Genomic DNA, 18,096 nt, shown 5'->3' on the forward strand with positions numbered 1-18,096 from the left:
CTCCCTGCTAACTTCTAACTCCGTTAAATGTCATAAATTCCGTTTTCATGGATGCCTGGATGTTAAACTCAATTGTTACACCTGGTAGAGCAGAACGCTGATCATTTTATTAAAGATGAAAGACTTTAGACAGTTTTTAACTCTCAGTAATGCCATAGTGATCGTTTGATATATGGACCTGCAGCGGAGTTTAGGCCCAGACACGGCTAGTGACGTCAGACTTAACGACCGGATAGTGAACAATGGTGCTGTTAAATCACTGCACATGAGTGAATGAGTTTGCACTTGGTCCTGAATCCACCAGCGAGCCTCTCTCATTTCATATATACTAAAAACCACTCTGCTGCTCTCTGGCAAGGAATGGTGGTGGTAGATATCAGTTTAAATACTGCATTGATTCCCGATAGAAGAGACCACGCCCACCATTTCATTCTCAGACACGTCAGAGAGAGAAAGCGAGAGAGGACAGGAGGAAGCGTGACACCGTGGAAGTGGTAAGCTTCTGGGCTGACGGTGAGTTAAAAACCGGTAAACTCTGAGTGACTTTCAGAAAGCCTGGACAAGTACTTGCCAGGACCACTTTAAAAATTATAAGAAAGTTTGTGACTCAACAAGACTGCACTCAAGACTTTTGCACTATATTTATAGGCAGTAAGCAGTACATAAATTCAATCAAGTTACAATTCGACGTGAACTGGTTTGAGACCAGAGAAAATGAAACAAGAAATAGGATTTTTTTTCCCACTTAATCTCGATTCCTTCCTTTTTTACTTCCGCCGTTAGACTTGAAAGCCCCGCCCTGCTGTCCGTCTCTCACACACAGAGAAAGTGTGACGCTGTAACACGTTGAGGGAAAGAAACATATGAAGGCACAGTAACGGGGTGAGGTGCAGCTTTCTCCTCCTACAAACGGGCTCATTTCTCTGCCATTCAAAGGGAAGTAAGCGCAGACCTTCCGAGGACAAAGACAACTTCTGCAGGTTTTCAAAGCATCTCCAAAGGTATGTGATGGTTCTATTTATGGTTGAAGCTGCAAACGTGACTGGAAGGCGTCCGGTCACAGTCGTGGCGAAACGTAAATATGCATGCTATTAGTGTTTTTTTACTCCGAGCTCCGTGACCGATAAACAGGAACGTCACGAAGCTTTCGCTGTCTAAATTCGGACTATCAGCTGAGGTTAATGGCGGACCACGAAACATTCACACACATGTCGAATAAAAAAGCATTTTTGGGGGGCGGAGGGTTATAACACTGACCCGAAGGAACGAATCCTAAACAGACTGAAGTTTGCTGAAAGCTGACTTTATGGGGGAACTTTTGTGTGGCATTATGGGTCATCGGGCTCGGCATAACAGGCTTGTAAACACGCCTTTATCTTCTGTGATGCTACGACACGCGTGAAGAACCCGCGAGGAGGAATCACCTGAATGTGTTGTGTTATACAGCTGTAACACCGGGCGTCTGATGACTGCAGCGCTCTCACTTTTCAAAGAGGCAAAGATACTGCCTTGAGCCAACTTGGGGAATAGTATTAATAAAAGGTGATGGCTGAGGGCAGAGGTGGGCTTGACCACTGTGGGTGGGCACTGGCAGAAGTAGATATGGAGTGGAAGTGGGCTTTGGCAAGCACGTACGCTAAATTGGATATGATACAGAGAAGATTAGCATGGCCCCTGCGCAAGGAAGTGGGCTTGAATACTCTCAGATGGAAAACATGATAAGGTGATAAGGTCTAATATATTTCTCTCTCAGTGTGGTCTTATTTGGCAGCGGTTAGAACAGAGGTGTTTCGTCAGGACAAGTAGAGCAAACAGTACTCGCCCTGTCAAATCTAAACATAGATACAAATGAATGCAACAAAGGAATTTAGGGCCACATTTAGAACACATATTATCGATCATTTTGTGAATAAAGCTGTAAGTCTGTTTCAAGAAAAAAGTCCAAATGTGGAGATCACAGTTGTTCCAAGACAAACAGCCACGGCTGCTGTACCCTCTATAAAATGCCTTGTATAGATGAGTTAGTGAAACAAATTGATCCATCTTCTTTATTACACGAGGGTTTAAACATCAGTATCCTTGCATCTGTCCATTACCAGCCCTTTCATTTCGTACAAATCCAGCCAACTTTTCCAAATTTGTGTGCGTATTCCTTCTGAGAAGACGGCAGCTCTGACCATGTCTGCTCTAAAACCAGGCAGGTTGAGCAGCTGCTCAGATTATCATCTATGAGAATAACTGAATGTAATATGTTTAACCAGCGTTTAATCCCCTGTAGATATTGACTGTTAACCACACTACTCAAGCCTTTTAATTTAGGATTTTTTTCTTTTTAAAATTAATATATTTTAATATACTTATTCTCCTTTAGTCTCAGCTGACTGCAGGTTTCCCCAATTTTTAAACAGCCCATTTGTATAAATACTGAAACTAGTTACCTCACAGCACATTGTTAGTCAGTGGGCTGGTTTCAGTCATTATGTAAGTGTCCTGTTTATAAGGTTGGGGAAACCTGAAGAAGTCACCTGGATGAGTGACGAAACGTTTCTCCCGCTGAAAGCGCTACATCCAGAGAACAGAATCAACCTTTGGGGATGGTGTTTTATTGCTTTCTTTCGTCTCTGTTTGACTCTCTGTACCAGTGGATTAGACACCTATAGTTGTTTATTTTGGCATCGCCAAAGCTAACTTGGAATGGACTTGAAATTCAGGATAATAAGAGGACAGGCGTGCCTCATTGTCTGAAGTGTTTGAACTTTGTGAAGGCTCTCTGATGTCACTTTCACTTCTTACAATTGATACAAAATACTTTAGTCTATGCACTGACCTGGCCTTTACAGCATGGCTGATTTATTCTATCAAGGTGACCGCTAATGCACATTAATGACACAACTTAACACCTGCTCATCCTGTGGCCTGATGCATTAGACCTCAGATTTCTGTATAGTTTTTTATTTTATATTTATATCCTGTTCATAGCCTGTACACAGCTTGTACTCACTACATACCATCAATCAATCAAAATTTATTTATATAGCACATTTTTAAGACCGAAGTACACCAAAGTGCTTTCCATTAAAATCGCAGTACAAATAAAATCACAATAAAATATAAATTACAAATATATAAAATATAAGATAATTACATAATCTAAATACAGAGCCAGATGTAAATTACCCTAATTCGCCTTAAATGCCAGATCAAACAAATACGTTTTTAAACGTGATTTAAAAGACTGAATGGAATCTGACGCGCGAATATGAAGAGGGAGAGTATTCCATAGCCTGGGTGCAGCAACGGCAAAGGCACGGTCTCCTCTGGTCTTCAGCCGAGACCTAGGTTGCACCAAGAGCAGTTGGCCCGATGATCTTAGTGCTCTCTGAGGGCTGTACAGACAGAGGAGATCAGCTAAGTAGTCAGGTGCCATATTGTTCAAAATTTTATAAGTAAACAATAGAATTTTAAAATCAATTCGATATTTGATAGGAAGCCAGTGTAAATTTTTCAGAACAGGGGTGATAGAGTCAAACTTTCTAGTGCCGGTCAAGAGACGTGCTGCGGCATTCTGGACCAGCTGCAGACGCTGCAGAAGAGAAGATTGTAGACCCAAGTAGAGTGAGTTACAATAGTCCAGTCTTGACGTAATGAAAGCATGAATGAGTTTCTCCATATCTTTGTGTGGTATGTAGGGTTTAGCCTTAGAGATTAGGCGTAGTTGATGAAAGCTAGTTTTTACCACAGTAGAGACCTGTTTGTCAAGTTTGAAGGAACTATCCATGAAAACTCCAAGATTCCTGGCAGTATCAGTAAGGTAGTTAGCAACAGGCCCAAATGTGTCAGTCAATTGTCCCAGAGGCATATTTCGGTCAAAAACAATAATTTCTGTCTTCTTTCCATTTAAAGTAAGAAAGTTACGTGATAACCAGTCCTTGACATCACTCAGACAGTCAAACAGAGGATGTGGTGAGGATAAAGCATCCCCAGTCAGGTGAAGGTAGATTTGAATATCATCAGCGTAACAGTGAAAAGAGACATTGTGTTTTTCAAAAATGGAGCTCAAGGGCAACATATAGAGAGAAAACAACACAGGACCCAATACCGAGCCCTGGGACACACCACAGCGGAAACGGGCAGAAGAAGAGGAATATTTTCCCATCGAGACGGAGAACGACCTCTCAGAAAAATATGATTTAAACCAAGATAAAACATTTCCTTTGAGGCCTACTACATGTTCCAATCTTGCCAAAAGGATATCATGATCAACCATATCAAAGGCTGAGGTCAAATCCAATAGTACTAAGACCGCAGAGCGCCCAGAGTCAGCAATTAAGAGAAGGTCATTAAAGACTCTTAGTAGGGCAGTTTCGGTGCTGTGACGCGGTCTAAATCCAGACTGAAATTTATCACTTATACCGTTTCTCTCTAAATAGGTCTGTAGTTGCCAAAGCACTATTTTCTCTAAGACTTTTGACATAAAAGGAAGTTTAGAAATCGGCCTGTAATTAGCTAAAATGTTACGATCAAGGGTACTTTTCTTGATGACAGGTTGCACGACTGCATGTTTAAAGACAGTCGGAACATAGCCAGATGACAGTGAGAAGTTCATTAGAAATAAAATACAAGACCCGATTGTATTCAATGCATCCTTAATGATACGAGGGGGAATAATGTCGTGCAAAGAATTTGAGCTTCTCAGATTATTAATTATTTCCTTTAAAGTAAAAAATGACACAGGTTCGAACTGTTGGAAAACCGTTGAACATTCAGAAGCTGGGGCTTGATTTACTACCAAAGAATGTGTGGCCCTTAACAATGAGATTTTATCTATAAAATAATTTAGAAATTTTTCGCAGAGGGCCGGGGAGGCACCCACTGAAACATCCGAACAGGGATTAACCACTGAATTAAAGATTTTAAACAGGACTCGAGGATTATGGCTGTTATTCGCAATAATGTTAGATAAAAAAGAAGTTTTTGCCATTTTGGCAGCCTTCTGGAATTTAGACCGGCTCATATGCAGGATGTCAAGGGACACCTGAAGTTGATCTTTTTTCCATCTTCTCTCAGCTCGACGACATTCACGTCTAAGAGCGAGGATGGATTCATTTAGCCAAGGTTGGCGTGAGGTTTTACGGCGTCGAATCTTTACTGGAGCCACAGTATCCAAAATAGAAGTACATATAGAGATGAAAGAGTTGACTACGCCATCAACCGAGAGAGGTGCATTACTGATGTCTTCATAACCAAAAGAATTGGCAAAGGCCGCAGAAAAAAGAGCAACAGCCTCAGAATTAATCGGACGTGATAGGCTCGGTGGACCCTCAGAGTTCAATTCCATATTGCATGACTGAACATCAAACATAACTGGGAAATGATCCGAAATCCCAGCATCATTGATGTCTGTGATGCAAATGTCCAGTCCATACGACAATACCAAGTCCAGCATATGCCCTTTAATGTGGGTTGATTTCCTCACCCACTGAGTAATATTAAAAGAGTCAATAAGGGCAAGAAAGTCCTTTGCCAATAGGTCCTCCTCGCAGCATATATGAATATTAAAATCACCACAAATAAGTACACGATCATAACTTAAGAAAATAATTCCTAGAAGATCAGCAAATTCACGGATAAAGTCCTTGTTGCGCTTCGGAGGTCGATACACCACCGCACAGAGGGTCTGGGGGGAACCGGACAACTCCAGTAGTTGTACTTCAAAGCTGGAGTGCAAGGTGGGAGGCAGTTGCCGCACTCGGAATTTACTTCTAAAAACCGAGGCTAGCCCTCCACCCCTGCCCGCGGTCCTAGGAGAATTAAAGAAAGCACAGTCCAGTGGAAGAAGTTCCGAAAAGGAAGAGGACTCACAAGGGCGAATCCAGGTCTCTGTTAAAAACAGGACATCCAGCCTTGATGCAAGAAAAAAGTCATTTACAACGAAGGACTTGTTCACCAGTGACCTAGTGTTTAGCAGTGCCATACGGAGCGTAGCCTCGTTGACGCTACTGGGAGCATGTCCCAGCCGATGAAGATTACTGTAATCCACACCTCCTCCAGAGGCCCGCTTCCAGCTCCATACAGGTGGACACTCAGCTGGTAGAACCGAATGGGCTTGCTGGCCAGCATAGCGAATCCATCGATGACGACACAGTCTGAAGGTATGCTGGGAGGGCCACAGGTTGTCAATAATGGAGCAGTAGCCAATCACTCCATGTGCTTTTAGGTAAGCTTTAATACGAACGCGAAAACCACTCCGCTTACCCCGTTTCCTATATCGTTTCTTGTGCGGTGTAAAAAGAGGCAGGTAATCCGTGCAGGCGGAAGTATGTGGTCGAGACTGGGAAAAATTCCCTAAGTTCCAATATAGATCCGGCTTTTTGTGATTCAAGGGTCGAAGATTTAAAAGAGTTTGTCGATCATAGGCAATCAGGGCAGTAACATCCGGAAAGCATATAGAAAGTAATAAAACAAAGAGAAAACAACACTCAGGAAGACGGACCCAAAGACGGCTTGCCGTGCACACTGGCGCCATCTTGGAAAAGTAAGGACCCATTTCTGTAATATACTCACATATCTATATTATTGTTAATATATATTGTAATTAGAGCTGAGCGATAGAACGATAACGATATGTGTTGCGAAATAACTTTTCCTCGATAGAAAAGTTAAACTATTGCGTCTGTGAAGGTTCTCAGTCAGCAAAGAGGCACAGAAAAGAAGACCAGACACCAGCGAGGGAGGATAAGAAGGACAGACGCAACAACATTGTCATCCCCTATGTAGCCGGCGTATCAGAGAAACTCAGGAGAGTTTTCTCCAAGCACGACATCCCAGTGCATTTCAGACCCAGCAACACGCTCAGACAGAAACTGGTTCACCCGAAAGACAAAACGCCAAAACACAGACATCATAATGTGGTGTATGCTGTACAGTGCAGCGAGGAATGCTCAGACCTCTACATCGGAGAGACCAAACAGCCACTTCACAAGCGCATGGCACAACACAGAAGAGCCACCTCCACAGGACAAGACTCAGCAGTCCATCTGCATCTTAAGGATAAAGGTCACTCTTTGAGGATGCCAATGTTCACATTTTGGACAGAGAGGACAGATGGTTTGAAAGAGGAGTGAAAGAAGCCATCTATGTCCACTGTGAGCGACCATCTTTGAACAGAGGCGGGGGTTTACGACACCAACTCTCTGCCCTCTATAATCCAGTTTTGAGATCCTTCCCAGACGCCTTAACGCCCACTCACATCCTGGGCCATCTGACCTCAGGAATTCGCATGATAAGGTGGGGCCAGGTTTCACAATGAGCACACCCGAAACTCTGGCTGATTGGGACCCACGCCCAGTTTCCCACCTTGGCTCAGGCGATTAGAGGATCATCAGGGGGTCCTTTTGTCCCTCTGTGGGGGGAAACTCCCACTAGGTTTATATCTGGGACTCTCCACCATTTGACCTTAGAACTGAAGAAGCTTCTCGGATGAGAGGTGAAACGTCTTCAAGCAACTTAAAGAAGTCCAGACGCTTTTCTTTGCAAGCTCCTTTGACTTAAACTATTGCGATAGGCCTCATCTCTCTTGTCCTCTTTAAAAAAGAAAAAAAGAACAGCCAATCCAAATTAAGTAGCGCAGAGCCAAACCAATCACAGCCGTCACGTCACGTGACTTGTTATGTGCCGCACATGTGTATTTGTTTGGGAAGCAGCCAGCGGTAATGGAGGAAATGAGTGCGCCGACTAGAGAAACATCAACCGAGCGTGACCGAAGGTTACCGAAGAGAAAACAGTTGACGGTTCCAACGCCGGAAGAGCCACAGAAGTTCTGTAGTGTGAAGGTATTTCTGCTATTTCAAGTCTGACAAAAACAGAGTAGCTGCACTGTAAATGTGCCGAAAGCAAGTCTGGAAATACAATAAAGCGGTGCAGCTCAGTCTCTGACTGGAAGCGCTGATTCGTCATTCGGCTTTTGTCAGACTAAAGTAACTGTTAAAACTGTTTGAAAAGCTCAGCTATACAACAAGGAGAGATTGAGAATTTCCTTTTAGTTCTGTTTATTTGATATTGACAAAAGTTAGTCAGTTTTGTCTGTTCTTCTGTAAAACAAACTAAGATTTATTTTTAGAATTAATATTTTGTTTCTAAGTGGAATTGACAATTTAGTCTGTTTCGTTTGTTCTATTTTGAAACTTAAACGCTTTAGCGGCTGCCTTTTGTGTAGTTTGCAATATTTGCCTTTATTTATCTGAAAAAGTCTCATGTTCCTTAAGTACATCTACCCTGTTGAACTTATTATGGGAAATAAATATTTAAATCAAAACAAGCTGCTGATTATTTCACATTTTACTTGTGAGCAACGGCACATTTAAATCTTACAAATATAGTTATTTGGCTGATATCGTGATAGATATCGTTATCGCCTGAAATGAAAAAAACATCGTGACATGAAGAAATCTCATATCGCCCAGCTCTATTTGTAATATATCTATATCACTAAAGCACTTCTGGATGGATGCAAACTGCATTCCGTTGCCCTGTACCTGTGCATGTGCAATGACAATAAAGTTGAATTCTATTCTATTCTACCTCATCACTGTTACTAATAAAGTAGCAAAGATCTTTTGAAGGAATGCTGTTCATGTGTCCAGAAGAGTTCAGGAAACTTGGAAAATAAATGCTAAGGTTGTGCACCTTACTAGGACTTTGTTTTCTTTCTTGTCACTTATTTGTATAGTGCTCTGTGCGTGTTTGGTTGCGATGAGAAGAAGTGACATTCCCCAGAGTGAGGTTTGTAGTTCCTGTTCTCTAGAGGAGTGATGTATCTCTATTTTTACCTGGCTGTATTACCATGGTAACATACTCTGAGCACATAACCAGGTCATGTCCAGAGTTTTTGTTTAAACTTGTCTCCAGGTGCCACGTTTTACTGCTTCTTACATTTCAAGTATTTTTAAAGTACAATGTAGATTCTTTTTTATTTCCATTGTTGGGGAATGCATTTTAAAAGAGCAAGCTGGTAACTCGTCCATTACTGAAAGCACTGAATGAAGCATGGCATAGCTCCTTCCTACTCTTAATGAATTTTAGGCCACAGGTCACATTTACCTGTACAGTTATTCTATGCACTTTAAGGACTTTCTTTATCAGCTTTATCTTTGTGATATTCATGGTCAGTTTATAACATCCTTTTCCCTGCATGCTGCTAGATACAGTTACACTAGCTGCATGTGAACATTTTTGCAGTCAAAGAACTTTGACTTCAACATCTTCAAAGACGTGTGCAACAGAAAGCGATCAAGAGATTAAAGCATGCAACACATCACAGAACATATCATGTTTGAAAGTTGCCACAAAACGAAATTCATGAGACCCCCCCTTGGTGTCTGCTGCCCATATCCTGACAGGTTATGATACTGTGTGTAGACAGGATGCTGATTGGTTGAAAAACTACTCAGAGCAAGAGCAGCGTTCACCACAGAGGGAATGAGTGTGTCAAAAAAGAGTCAGCAGAGAGACCTTGACAGATGGCAGTGGACAGTTTTCATCGTTTTTAACACTTTCCTTTACTTTTGTGCAGCTAAGATAAAAGAGCAACCAACATTTTTATTAAAATGTGTAAACATGATGCAGAGCTTTGTAGAGCCAGAGCGCCAGCTGGTTATTGAATGGATTTTCAAAATAAGAGCGAGGTCCACTGAAGTAATGGATGGATGGAAGCATGGATATTTGGTTCTTATACAGCGGATAGTGGGAACAGCAGAGAAGATCATCGGGGTCTCTCTACCCTCTATTGAGGACATCTACACCACACGCTGCATTCGCAAAGCCACCAGCATTGTGGCTGATCGGACACACCCCTCTCACACACTCTTTACACTCCTGCCATCTGGAAAAAGGTACCGAAGCATTCGGGCACGCACATCCAGACTGTGCAACAGCTTTTTTCCACAAGCCATCCGTCTCCTCAGCAAAAAGGGACTGACTGATAAACACGCACACACACACATACACTAACATTATCACTCAGCTTAACTCAAATACCTCAAAACATTGAGACTGGACTGACTAAACAACACAAAGCGCAAACACACTGACCTACACCACCAAACCATCGCACACACCAACCTGTAAATGCTCTTTTGCACAATATTATTACTAGATATATTATATATATTTTTTTTTTTTGCACTAACTTGTCTTGTAGCACCTTGGTTCCTGGAGGAACGTTGTTTCGCCTCACTGTGTATTTTTAAACTGTATATGGTTGAAGTGACAATAAAGTTGAACTTGGACTTGGACTTCTTGTGTGTAGACAGCTGTACACAGCGTTCAGCACAAGTGGCTTTGGTTATAAATGTTTTTAACTAGGATTTACTGTGCATCGTATTCATTAACCAACAAAGGACTGTGTTTGTGTTAGTCTACCTGATGGCGTCCAGCAGCTGCATCAATGTTGAGTTTTTGGATACAGCTGAGGATTCCTTCTACTTTGAAGGTAAAAGGCATTTTATACTTTCTCAGTAGTTGCGCAGTCTGTACATTTAATCATGTCATTATTATAGGTTAATTATACAATTATTTAAATTTTATTTCTATTGTCTTTTTTTCAAAATGTGAACGCGTCCTCTGAAAATCTAAAAGTGGCTTCACCGGGTAAAGGATTTTAATATTTCTCTTTTTTAATTTCATTTTAGAATATGATAGCAGAGTAGTATTGTGAGGCGTGATGTGAAGCTCATCGTCGTGTTGTTCTCTCAAAAATACAGATTTTGAGGAGGATAATTTCAGAAAGTCAGGAGAGTATCATTGGTCCATTGAGAGCAAGAACGGTGCTGGATACCTGATTTTAAACCAAGAAGACACATTCGTGCTCCAGACCTGCTGTGGTAAGACAGAGTTCTTGTTGTTATGGTTACTGACTTTTCAGCTCAGTTTGGTTGAACTTGGCAGGCTCAGTAGGTAGAGTGGTGGCCCCATGATCAGAAGGGCAGGGGTTCGATACCCCTGAACAAAGGTACTGTCCCTACACACTGCTCCCCAGGTGCCCAATAATCAATATCAATAAAGTATTCCAAAAAAAAAAAAGAGCTTGTGCGCTAGCTTCTTCAACATTGTAATTGTTGAAATTTTTTAAGAATAAAGCAACTTGCTGAGAGAATAAAGCTGTTGACGCATGTTGATGGACATTTGTCTGCTTAGTCAGGCAGGGCTGGATCAGGTGACCCCAAATCCTCCCTTAATTACATTGCAATAGGCCTCGGCTGCTGGGGCTTCCCGTGATGCACGATCTCCCGTGATGAGCGTTTCTTGTTCATTCAGTAATGTAAGTCGCTAATGACTTAATGCACAGAGATGTATAAACACATAGTGAGTGAGAAAGGTGACTGAAGAAGAAGTACTCGATGCATCATGCAATCGCCCAGCAGCCTACACCTATCGCAGCATAACTGTTAATAAAGTAAAAAAAAAAGGGTCAGCACGGTGGTTAGCAGTGTCGCCTCACAGCAAGAAGGTCCTGGGTTTGAATCCACTCTTTAGCCAGGGCCTTTCTATGTGGAGTTTGCATGATCTCCCGTTTCTGTGTGGGATCTCTTCGGTACTCCGGCTTCCTCCCGCAGTCAAAGACCTGCAATTAGTGGGGTTAGGTTAAACGATTATTCACACCTATATGTGAGTGGTTGTGTGTCTCTGTGTTAGCTCTGTGACACACTGGTGACCTGTCCAGGGGGTACCCTGCCTCTCACCCTGTGGCAGCTGGGAGAGGCTCCAGCTCCCTGCGACCCTGAATTGTTTAAGTGGATGGAAGTAAAGACCACTGACTGTACCTTTAAGTGAACAATGCATTTGTAGAACGACTGCAGAGGTCTACACTGTGGAGCGGGATTCACATTAGAAATGATTACAGCAACCAGCAACATGACCAGCTGCCTCTGCAGTGAGTCTCTCTCAATGTGGTGGAATTTCAACCCTAACATGTAGCTAAGTTTAGTGTTAATGTGAGTCCCAAATATAATAGATATAATAATACCATATGTCCAAATCTGCAGTCACTACAGCTGCTGCCTGTCAAAACGTGACCCCAGGATTTTAAATTGGTCGGTCCATTAAAAGCTGAACAAATAAGTTTGTGGAGCGCTGCAGTTTGGTCCTGTTTTGCGCACAGAACAAACTGACACATATAGACGAACAGAACAGCAGGATATCATCACCTTTGTTCTTTAAAACAAGACATAGCTGAATGACATGCTGCTCTTGCTTGTCCTTGTTTCCTCTTCAGAGAAGAAACTCTGCATCTGGACCTATCGGAGCTCTACTCCAACCGATCAGGAAAAGTTGCCAGTCATGATATATACCCTAAAGAATGACCAGACAATGGTGGTATGTTGTGAGGAGCACAAAATTCAAGCTGTACCAATGGTAAGTACAAGAAATCACGAGTTGGTTTTAGTGCACTCGCAGTTATTCTGATATTCATCTCATTTCACATTAAAAACAAAAAGATAACATCTGTACTGGAAGCATTTTGCTCAATGCGTTGAAGCTGACATTCAAAGTTAATCAGCAGTATACTCTTATCTCTGTGGTTTGGCCTGTGCTGCAGAAAACTGGGCAGTCTGATGGTTTAGAAAATAATAAGAATCCAGTGTATCAGTAACTGTAATTTTACTGGCCCATAAAAACCTTTTTATATTTTTAAAAACAAATACAGTTTAATTAATAAAGTTCATTTTTATTCCAAAACAATGTTACCAAAGCCTTGAAAAAATGGGATCTACTGCACTCCATGCCCCCTTTAGATTCACCTCTGCTCGTTGCAGGTATATAAAATGGGATGGCTGCCGGCAGCCTTCAGCAAGCTGCCCGATTTAAATATTGCATCACACAAAGTTAACAGTCTGCTTTCATTTTAGCTGCTGTAAAGTTACTGAAGGCTTTCACTGTGTTAAACGCTGACTGGCAGCTACATACCTTCTCTTCATGCTGGAACTTGTTGAACAGGTGGTTTGAACAAGGCTTTTCCCCAATAACAGTTTAGATGGTGATTACAGGAACAAGTGTTGCTGTTAGATGCTGGTAAAACATCTTTCAGTCCACCTGATTTCCACCTCTCTCTCTCTCTCTGCTCCTTGCTTTGAAGAACAGAGTAACATGAGTTCAGTTTACGCTTGACTCATTTCATTCTTTTGAATTACTGGATTTTTTAAAGTCAGCATAAAGATCCACTTTGACGTTCTGTTATATACTGATCTCCCAAACGCTACGGTCACGGCTGGGGCAGCAGTCGTGTGGAATTATTTAAGGACCCAAAACGCAGGCACCTCCGAAGTGAGGAGGCTTTATTGAGGGAGGTGGAACAAATACACAAGGCGAGAAACAGAACAGAGTAACCTCAACTGGGAAAACTAAAAAGCAAACCTGAAATGATAACCGGACAGAGACAGAGACACGCAGACAGACGCAGGGAAATCACTCAGAATGACGGAGGACATGAACGCAGACAAACCAGCAACAGGAGAACACACAGGGCTTAAATGCACACAGCAGTGATCAGGGGATGGGAGACAGGAGGGAAACACAGCTGGAAGAAATCCCATCTGATGAGACAGGGGAAATGTAAACTGAATGCACCCACATGAGACAAGGACTTTCAGAATAAAACAGGAAACTAACAGACACAGAGGACCTGAGAAGACACTGAACTTAACAGACTTACAAGCAGACACCGTGGACAGACGAGGGAACACAGGCAGGCATAAAACAAAAGACATAACAGAATAAACAAGAACATAGGATGATATAAAGAAACACCAAACACTGAGTCGTCAGACTCAGGACCATGACACCTACAGCAATTTTCAGAATCATTGTGATAGGAGACTTAAAATTACATACTGATAATCTCTAACTGCATAGATACGGAGATGTATCTTAACATTGCAAAATCATTCACTTTTGGTGCAACATGTTGGTGAGCCCACAGTGGATCTGGATTTTGCTCTTGGCCTGTCAGCTTTCCTCTCTAATCTCTATCTACACCTCATTTTTCGGATGTTAACGATCTAGTTAATTGGTTTAATATTCAATGTTTATCAGTTCTGGACTGTGGAGAACTGATAAAAGCCAGATTAGCGCCAATCTTTCACCCTGGAGCACCAATCACATCTGTTACCACAGAAGAGTGTGCAAAAGCTGACCACAGGTAGAAATCACTGATCTCCATGTTCACTACCTCCTCCTGCTTAGGAGTTACTACCCATGTTCAACCAGCTCTTTAGATGAATAAAACCATCTTATTTTACTAGTTCATTTAACATTGATTGTCATCGTTCCTGGTTGACACCATCGGCAGACTCACGAATCCCGCTTACTCTGCTTTCCATGCCTCCATGTCTCCTTGATATGCCCACTTCTTCCTCTTCAGCCTACAATAACTTTCCTAAATTCATTAAAGAGGTTCTATCTGACATCTCCCCCGTCTTCACTTTATTATAAATCAATCTATTTCTTCACTCCAGGTTACTGTAAAATAGTCAGCATCTTCTCTCAGCTTATTATAACCCTCCCTGCTTTCCACTGTTTTAGAGGATTTCACGCCTAATTCACAACTGCTTTCAAAAACATTTGGCAAAGTTGTCGCTAATCACGTCGTCCTTCCTGGGGTAGTAATTTGTCCTTGACCTGGCAAAAAGCAAAGATGAAATCCCGAGGTCGCTAACGTGGAGACTCCCACCACACCTAGATATGTTGTCCATAATAATTATAAACACAAGTGGTGACAGGGCATCCCTGACGGAATCTGCCACCTATCAGAAACAAGTCCGACTTGCTGCCGGCAATACAAATCAGGTTGTACAGGGACTGAAGGCCCCTAACAACGTGCCAGATATCCCAGACTCTTAAAGTGGATCAGACCACAAACTACACCCCACCATAAGGATGTACTTTTTTTTTTAACAAGTACTTATTACACTTTGTCACAAGAGTTGGGAGTTGGAAGTCCTAACAGAAATAAAATATGCATATAAATTATATCAGTATTGAATGTAATGCGGTTAATGCTGCCTGATATACAAATATATTACCAGAAGTATTGACACACCCATTCAAATCACTGCATTCAGGAACTCAGCCACAAAGTGGTAGGCCACAGAAAATGACAGAGCAGGTTCAATGGATTTTGAGGCATATAGTGCCTCCAAACTTCATGTGACTGTCAGATTAGCTGAAGAGCAGTGTGTAGAGAGCTTCATGGAATGGGTTTCCATGAAACGTCTTGATGCAGGCTCAATCATCCGGCTAAGTAAATCCCCAAAAGTTGATTCTGTTCATCTGGACGTAGAGTTTTCAGTCGGAGAAACGTCACAATGTGAATGGTACTCATGGCCATTTATCAGTGGTCTTTGATCAATGGTCATGAGACTTTGCATAATTAAGATTAAGGAACTGACCTCCCAGCCCATTATTCCTTCAGTGGGCTGGTTTTAGTCATTATGCAAATGTCCTGTTTATAAGATTGAAACCTGCAGTCAGCTGAGACTGAAGAAGTCACCTGGATGGGTGACGAAACGTTTCTCCCACAAAACGCTACGTCCAGATGAACAGAATCAACTTTTGGGGGTTTCCATGAAGACGAAGGAGACTGTGGAGTGGGGTTGTTGTCCACGATTGAGTCCGGCACCTTAGTTCTAATCAAAGGAACTTTCACAGACATCTCATCCAAAATGAGTCTCTGACCTCACAAAGGAACTCTTTAGCATGCCAAGACATTTTGGACATTTCAGCGCTCTTAATTTTGTGGGAACAGTTTGAGGATGACCCTTCCTGTTCCAACATGATTGCACAGCAGTAGGATCCATAAAGACCTTGCTGAGGGAGTTTGGAAGAACTTGACTGGCATGCACAGATTTCTGACCTCAACTTGACAGGACACCTTTGGGATAAATTAGAGCAGACTGTGAGCAGGCCTCATCAGCATTAGTTTCTGGGCTCACAAATGCACTTCTGGAACAATGGTAAAAAAACAAAACAAAAAACAATTCCCACCTTAATCTTGGGGGTAGCTGCTATAGCTGCAAAGAGTTAGCTGACATCATATTGAAACCTATGGATTAAAGGTATGTGTCAATTCATAGGCTGCATCCTTCGAAGACAGAGTGCGAGGCTGAGAAAATGGCCGTACCCTGTACCATTCACAGAGAGTTGGGGAATGTTGGGGAATGGCTGCAATCATCTTTCAATGATGAGGATGTAACATCCTGGACAGGGAGGAACGCCGTTTTGAGCGCCGAGTCAAGGAGGCCATTTACGTGAAAAGGGAAAGACCATCTCTGAATGGAGGAGGGGCCTAAGGGTACATCTGTCACCATCTTACGCTGTGATTGCAGCCATTCCCCAACTCTCTGTGAATGGTACTCATGGCCATTTTTTTGGTTTTGGTCAGTGGTTGTTGATCAGTGGTAATGAGAATTTGCATAAGATTAAGGAACTGACCTCCCAGCCCATTGTTCCTTCAGTGGGCTGGTTTCAGTCATTATGCAAATGTCCTGTTTATAAGATTGAAACCTGCAGTCAGCTGAGACTGAAGACATCACTTGGATGAGTGACGAAACGTTTCTCCCACAAAACGCTACGTCCAGATGAACAGAATCAACTTTTGGAGATTTACTTACCTGGATGATTGAGCATGCATCAAGACGAAATTCTGGGATAGGTTTGGCCACGAAGGATACACCCGACCCATCCTTCAAATTTTAGGAGGTGACGGACGCATTTGTTGGCCGCACTTGGAGCAGCCTTCGTCGCCTGGCTGTGACATAATCGGCCTTCAAATGCAGCCTCTGAAGGATGCAGCCCCTTAAGAATGGGATGTCACTCAAGTTCATATGTATGTATGATAGCAGTTGAGCCAATGCTTTTGGCAATATGGCGTATATTATACTTTACAATCATGTTTCATGTGTAAGTTGATCAGGATCAACCCAACTGATATTAAGTGACAAACACATACTGAACATTTGATACAGTAAAAACTTCAAAAGAAAACAACAGTTTAATCTCCACGTGTGAAAGGGCCACTATACTTGATCTGCAGTGCGTCAGGATGACACAGTGATTGTTACTCTTTTTCTCCTTATGTCTGTCCATAGACGCCCCCCACAGACATCCCTGGAACGACTCACAAGGCTTTGTTCTACCAGACGCGCCTTTCTGGAACTAACAGGTTTAAGTTTGTGTTCTCAGAAGATTGCAAAAAAGTTCTTGGAGTTGTGGATGAAAACGGTCGTTATAAACTGACCCTGCTTACTGAAGGTGACGATGTTGACATGAGAGTTGAGTTTGAGCTCAAATAATTAAAGAAGTTGTCTAAATAATGAAAAAAAGGCATCTGACTTGACTGAATGCAGATATCCGATGTAACAACTTCTTAAAGTCATAACTCAGAGTCACTTTGTGATTTAAATGGAACAAATCTGATCTCAAACCATTTGGAACCTCAACATGCTCCCTGTTGTATCATTCTAAGGTTACAATGTGTCCATCCATAAATCTTTAGTTAAAGACAGCTTTGAAATGAGTTTTATCTCATTTGAGATTTTGTTAGTATTCAGTTAATCATTGAATATTGTGAGGTTGGACCCATGCATGTTTGGTTTGGGCCCGTGTAACCTCAGATTGAACCCAAAATTAGAACTATGAGCTCATACAACAATCTAGCTATTAGCATTTGTACATAAGAATAAAGGCTTTGTACTTCTTTCATTGTGTTTCTTGTTTTGTCATGAGTGGTGTACTTCAAAGAAAGTTGAAAACGGCCAGGCTCTGTTAGCATGAGCTAGCTCGACTAATCCCCGTCGGAGATGACGGGTAAGACGACAAACACGTCAGAGGAAATCTGTAAATCCTATAAACATAAAAGGCAACACCAGCGCTGTAAAGTAGTCGAGACTAATGTGAGATGAAGTTTTCTGAGGAGACATTATTAATATTCGGCCAGTGTAAAAGGTTCAAATGGAGCCGTGGCACGTACGCACTCGGGGTCGACATGTATACTCTATAAGCTCAACATAACCTGCTAACCCATCCACTGCTCCGTAGTACACC

General features: G+C 42.1%; 1 protein-coding gene across 1 annotated transcript; it reads left to right on the plus strand.

Annotated features, from left to right (window-relative positions):
* The first annotated feature begins 447 nt into the window (after positions 1 to 447).
* Positions 448 to 17,754, plus strand: LOC309688492 (uncharacterized protein). Its single transcript, XM_082504286.1, has 6 exons — positions 448 to 513; positions 10,415 to 10,489; positions 10,636 to 10,647; positions 10,761 to 10,880; positions 12,272 to 12,411; positions 17,142 to 17,754. The coding sequence occupies exons 2-6, from the start codon at positions 10,423 to 10,425 to the stop codon at positions 17,343 to 17,345; spliced, it is 543 nt and encodes a 180-aa protein (XP_082360412.1). The 5' UTR covers positions 448 to 513; positions 10,415 to 10,422; the 3' UTR covers positions 17,346 to 17,754.
* Positions 17,755 to 18,096: the final 342 nt, after the last annotated feature.

The sequence above is a fragment of the Aulonocara stuartgranti genome, assembly GCF_965226115.1.
Source record: "Aulonocara stuartgranti genome assembly, chromosome: 14".
In the NCBI taxonomy this organism is placed as follows: Eukaryota; Metazoa; Chordata; class Actinopteri; order Cichliformes; family Cichlidae; genus Aulonocara; species Aulonocara stuartgranti.